At 41.5% G+C, this 6,058-nt stretch overlaps 1 protein-coding gene across 1 annotated transcript; it reads left to right on the forward strand.

Annotated features, from left to right (window-relative positions):
* Nucleotides 1-1,712: 1,712 nt before the first annotated feature.
* Nucleotides 1,713-5,679, forward strand: LOC115110287 (coenzyme Q-binding protein COQ10 homolog, mitochondrial-like). The gene is made up of 4 exons (XM_065010086.1): nt 1,713-1,941; nt 2,742-2,894; nt 3,166-3,358; nt 5,057-5,679. Exons 1-4 carry the CDS (start codon nt 1,838-1,840, stop codon nt 5,213-5,215), a joined length of 609 nt encoding a protein of 202 aa, XP_064866158.1. The 5' UTR covers nt 1,713-1,837; the 3' UTR covers nt 5,216-5,679.
* The last annotated feature ends 379 nt before the right edge of the window (nt 5,680-6,058 follow it).

A 6,058-nucleotide genomic window follows, 5' to 3' on the forward strand; every position in this document is an offset into this window, starting at 1 on the left:
ACAGGGGATAATGAGAAAGATGGGCGACACCTGGAAGGGAGTGGAGACAATCACAAGGACAGGTGAAACAGATCAGGTTGTGACAATTCATACCCGATATTTTCATGCCTGCCTTGGTAGGCCACGTTTGTGTTTGCTGATTCAAGTGTGCTAGTCATTTCATACCTGCCATACAGTTCAAGATATAGCCCTAAAGGCTTTGTATTGTATTGTGAGTTGCTGTTTTCATTTGGTAAAAATTGTGCTCTTTTGGGCTTAATGAAAACACCTTCAGAGTTTTCTATTCTTCCTTGCTTATTTGTGCAATAAACGGTTAGCGCATATTCTAATCCAGTGCCGAGCTGGTGTCTGGCCAATGCGCTGACCATGGTCCTGAATCCACCTGTCGTGCCTGTGCTGTAGATCTCTATCGCTCTCTCTTCCTCTCTCTCTCTCTCTCTCTCTCTCTCGCTCTCTCTCTCTCTGAATATGTAGGGGATAGATATGTTGTATATTTCATTATGTTGTAAGCGGTTGTGTAGTTCAGCACTTGCGCTGACTACTTTGCAATAATAATGGGCTCGTTTGTCAAGGGGAATTTGTGGTGTTTCCTGGTCACATTTATCCTGTGTTGTGTGTTAAATTTGCAATGTGATTGCACAAATTTTCACTGAAATATTTTGGGGGGGGAATTTGTGCTGTATTTTTACTGGAAAATGTTGGCCCAGCCAATTTTACTCTTGTCCAGCCCAGTGACAGTTCTAGCTTGTATGGCTAGAACTGCCCCCCCCTTCAGCACCATTCTGCACTAACTGTAATTTTAATTCAGACATTTGGAACAACGCAAAAAAATTATGATACCATTTAAAACTATATAAGTATAAAAATATATACAAAATAAGACTCATAAATATCAAAAAGAAGTAACAAAGACAAATATTAACTTTTTGTGTTGATTTGGCTCTCGAGCATTAATACATTACCCATCCCCCAACATTTTCAACCAAGGGTCAAGACTAAACCAATTCACCTTGCTGGTGTGCAGACTGGTTTTAGATTATTCTTAACAATTTCGCACAAACCAGAAAAAAATGCAACAATATGTCTGTGAAACTATATATTCACAGTATTATGAATGATTTGTGGTTTATTTGGTATCATTTCGTAGTGTGACTGATTTTACTAATTGCATTAGTACTGTACAAAGTTAGAGGTGCGCTATTTGATAGATTTCCCCGCGTCCCATACCTTCGGCTTCCAGTGGGGAGACCTGAGGTCAACCTACCCCCACCCCTCCCCTCCCCATCTCGTACTTCTGTGTGGGAGACATTCCCAGGCAGTAGCCTGCCTAGCTCACAAACTAGAATCAGGGCGCCCACTGCGACAAGGTTAATTGACCCACAGTCCCACACGGTGACATGATATCATTGACGTAAAGTGCAAATGAGCGAATGTCAAGTCAATGAGGTAATACACAGCATGATATAGTTTTCATACCTGCAGTAGGCAACTGAATGAGAGTGCGTGCGTGTGTGTTTGCGAGAGAGAGAAAGCTACAGTTATCTATGCCGAACAGAAAAAAATGAAACTACCCAAAATATTGAATGGTCTGTATGGGAATTTACAGCTTGATGACTGATTGATCAAACGTGAATACTCAATAGCCTATAACACTCCTATCGTTCGTTCCAATTGGTTGTCTGACATAGACCCCCCTCCACTTCACACATTATTGGTCCATTTTATGTAACCAGAGTGCCACATGATTTTATAGCAGACCTTGGACAAAGCCAGCCTACGTAGGGAGTTAACGCTTCTCTTCAAACTTTGAGAATTTGTATTACCACTAACATCTAGCATGGCCAACAAAATCACCCCTCTTCTTTTCCGGGCACTTGTTGAGATGTCTGAAGTACACTCTTCAAAAGTTGTACGAGGAAATCCCAACAGAGCAAATATCAGGTAAGAGCAAAAATGCCGGTAAGCGATCCTCCAGCAAGTTTGCAACAACCTGCTGTAAGCTATTTTGATCATTCATCAACTGTAGCCAGTGGCTTATTTATTTTTCACAATTGTTGAATACAACTGCACTAAAAAAAAATGTACATAAAATATATTTGAAATCTGAGACGTTTGTATAAAATGTAGGCTAGGATGTTGAGAAAATGAAGCTGGATTTCCGGTTACAATTAAAGTTGGTAAATCCTGAACAAATTTGGAACATGTTAAGAATTTTAAAGAGGAAATGACATTTTTCCAGCGGGAGAAAGTTTCTATTGTGAAGTGACAAGATGCACATCTCGCGATTGATGACGGTTGTCCTATGTTGGCCTAGATTAGGCTACAGAATTAGAACATGTCAGTTTCTCTGAATGTCAGGCAGTAGGCCCCAAAAAGTCTGTCAACGTGCTCTGTTCATAACCCCCGGTGTCTTACTTTATCAATCAAATTCGTCTTTGAGTTTAGTAACCATTTTAGATCGGCCTACTACACAGTGGAAGTTCTAGAGCGTTTGAAAGTGTTTGATCTGATCCCATTGTTTTAAGTCTGGGATTTAAACACACAACCAAACTATTTTCACCAAACTGGGACAAAATAATGTAGATCGTCTTTGTTGTGATACTTTAAAACTGTTATTTTCTTCTGGGGTTTGGAAACATTGACTATCAAACAAAAACGTCTCCACAGCAGGTGGTTAAACCTAAGACCAGTGTGCTTTACCAAAGATGAACACATTTTCTCTCTTCTCCTCCTCCTCCCAGACACCTGGGCAGCTGTGGGGTCCTGTCAGCACGGCGTGCCACCCTGCCCCTGTCCTCCCCCCTCCTCCGGACCACACCCTCCCGCAGCTTTATTAACCTGGCTGCCTCCATCACTGCCCGCAGGATGGAGTACTCTGAGAGCCGCACACTAGGGTGAGACTTCATCACACACACAACTCAACTCTGCCCCTCTGTCTTGTCGGCCCCTGTTGACCAGAGGTGATTCTAAAGCCCCACTTTCCTATTCTCAACTTCAATGCCCTTCAGTTAACATGTGGTTGGATTGAAATAGACCGGAGCATATTGTATCTTTTCTATATCATAGCCAATGTTTACTCTGGACTTATGTAAACCTTTTATTTTTATTTTTATGAGTAGCCCTATGAGCATCTTGTTTATGGATCCCCTCTCCTTCCCCATCCAGGTACACTCCAGAGCAGATGTACAGTGTGGTGGCCAGTGTGGACCAGTACCAGCACTTTGTCCCTTGGTGTAAGAAGTCCCAGGTCGTGAAGGGAAGGAACGGGGATGTCCGGGCCCAGCTGGAGATTGGGTTCCCTCCCATCGTGGAGCGTTACACCTCGGAGGTCACGGTTGTCCCAAACCACCAAGTCAGGGTAAGCCCCGATAACATTGTACAACACGGTTTATAGCACGGAGAGAGTAGACATCCTGTATCAATATGGAAATTGTGCCCTATTTAGAGTGCCTTCAGAAAGTATTCATACCCCTTGACTTATTCCACATTTTGTTGTTACACCCTGAATTCAAAACGGATAAAAACAGTCATTCTTACCCATCAACATAGAATACCCCATAATAACAAAGTGAAAACATTATACTTTTGCAAATGTTATGAAAAATGAAATGCATAAAGATATCATTTATTTAAGTTAATATATGTCAGAATCATCTTTGGCAGTGAGTCTTTCTGGTTAAGTCTAAGCGCTTTGCACACCTGGATTGTACAACATTTGCACATTTATTAGTTTTGAAATTCTTCAAGCTCTGTCAAGTTGGTTGTTGATCATTGCTAGACAGCCATTTCCAAGTTTTGCCATAGATTTTCAAGAAGATTTAAGTCAAAACTGTAACTGTATTCACTGCCTTCTTTGGCCTTGTGTTTTATGCTAATTGTCATGCAGAACAGGGGATTTTTCTTTGTCTTTCGGGAAGTAGACTCAACCAGGTTTTCCTGTAGGATTTTTCCTGTGCTTAGCTCAATTGTTTATTTTTATCCTAAAAAAACCTCACTAGTCCTTGCCAATGACAAGGATACTCATAACATAATGCAGTCACCACCATGCTTGAAAATAAGTAGTGGTACACAGTGACGTGTGTTGGATTTGCCCTCAAACATAACACTTTGTATTCAGGACATAAAGTTAATTTCTTTGCCACTTTGCAGTTTTAATTTAGTGCCTTATTGCAAACAGGATGCAAGTTTTGTAATATTTTTTTATTTTGTACAGGTTTTGTACAGCTTCCTTATTTTTACTCTGTCAATTAGGTTAATATTGTGGAGTAACGGCACTATTGTTGATCCATCCTCAGTTTAATGGCTGTGATAGGAGAAAACACTGTTTTATTGTCACCATTAGACTCATGGTGAAATTCCTGAGCTGTTTTCTTCCTCTCTGGCAACTGAGTTGGGAAGGACGCCTCTATCTTTGTAGTGACTGGGTGTATTGATACACCATCCAAATTGTAATTAATAACTTTACCATGCTCAAAGGGATATTCAATGTCTGCTTTTTTTTAACCTATCTACCAATAGGTGCCCTTAAACACTATGGCACAGAGTGAGTCCATGCAACTTATTATGTGACTTGTTTTGCAACATTTTTACTCCTGAACTTATTTAGGCCATAACAAAAGAGTCAAGACATTTCAGCTTTGTTTTTTAAAATGTGTACACATAAAAAATACAAATAAATGTAATTCTACTTTTACATATTGGCTCTTGGCCAGTGACACAATCTCAATGTAATCCATTTTAAATTCAGGTTAAACACAACAAAATGTGGAAACAGTCAAGGGGTGTGAATACTTTTTGAAGGCATATCAAATGGATTTTCAGTACTGTTACTTGGGATTCAAATGTACTATGGGACCAGATGAATGGGTTAAATCGTGTGTAATACATTGATTAGATCCTCCTAGGGGATAAATACTAAGTTGTTTTTTTATTTTTATCACCTAGCTGCCAACATTGTGCTCCTATGTCCATAGAGCAAGGATTAGAGAGGCTTTGTCTGGGGCCATGTCCTGGACAAGAGCAGTGTGTATTGATGAGTGTGCATGTTGTTTCACAGGCCGTGTGTACAGACGGATCCCTCTTCAGCCACCTGGAGACGATATGGAGGATTGCCCCTGCAGCTGAGGACCAATCAGACTCCTGCAACATCGACTTCCACGTGAGTACCACCATTTTGTCCACCAGAACAGTTGACTTTCATTTGGTGTCAGCCTGAGACTAAAAGTCAGTGAGGTTAGATAATAGCCCACTGAAGTATACCGTCTTAGTGTAGTTAACATTTGATGAATGTTACACAGGTCTACTCACACGAACATAAGTGACTACTAATGAACTTTAGGGCTTGAGATCAAGTTGCCTGCCAGGGGACTAGTTTTATACCAGGCCTTGCATTTCTCTCAACCTCTATAGATACTTTTTTTTATCTTTTGGAAGGAAGAGGTTGAGTAAAGTCAATTTAGGTTTTATTTATATCCCGTACAGTTGTTCGTGTTCCTAGCCTCTTCACATAGCTGGCCAGTGGTCATAGCAATATCTCTCTACTCCCTGTCAGGGACTTTGTGACCCAATAATTGGGACAGGTTGCCTGTAGTGGAAATGGGATGAGGGATTTTGGAGATGGAGGACAGGCTCATTAAGGCCTTAGGATGACTTGGCAGGAATAATGAATAGTGTGGAATGGAAAAACTCCGTCTGTTTGAAAGGCCAAAATCAGGAAGAAACCTCGAGGAACCAGGACTGTCCTCGAGGGAAGCAATATTCCTCAGATGGATATGTACACTTGTGTCAGCCGCATGGTTATGGAACAGAATTTTCTCCCCTTGACCAAGATGTTCAAATGTTCAGGTCTTTGCTGACTCCCAGCTGGCCTCCCTGTTCTTTAGTAGGTGCAGAACAGATGGTGAAACTTGAGCAGCAGCCAGTCAGGTGGACAGGGGCCACCACGCCCCCTTCCAGGAGGCGCCAGCGAGGAGGCGAGCCGCATGAGAAGACTCACTCACCCCACTCACTGACACGGACTGAAATAAGACCCAATCCCGACCACCATCCCCACCTGAAA

Source organism: Oncorhynchus nerka, linkage group LG26 (genome assembly GCF_034236695.1).
Source record: "Oncorhynchus nerka isolate Pitt River linkage group LG26, Oner_Uvic_2.0, whole genome shotgun sequence".
NCBI lineage: Eukaryota > Metazoa > Chordata > Actinopteri > Salmoniformes > Salmonidae > Oncorhynchus > Oncorhynchus nerka.

What these genes read in the sequence shown, in the direction of transcription:
- LOC115110287 (XM_065010086.1), top strand. Translation starts at nt 1,838, where the DNA reads ATGGCCAACAAAATCACCCCTCTTCTTTTCCGGGCACTTGTTGAGATG. An exon ending in CCCAACAGAGCAAATATCAG is followed by an intron (nt 1,942 to 2,741) that starts GTAAGAGCAAAA and finishes TCCTCCTCCCAG; the next exon opens with ACACCTGGGCAGCTGTGGGG. An exon ending in TCTGAGAGCCGCACACTAGG is followed by an intron (nt 2,895 to 3,165) that starts GTGAGACTTCAT and finishes TTCCCCATCCAG; the next exon opens with GTACACTCCAGAGCAGATGT.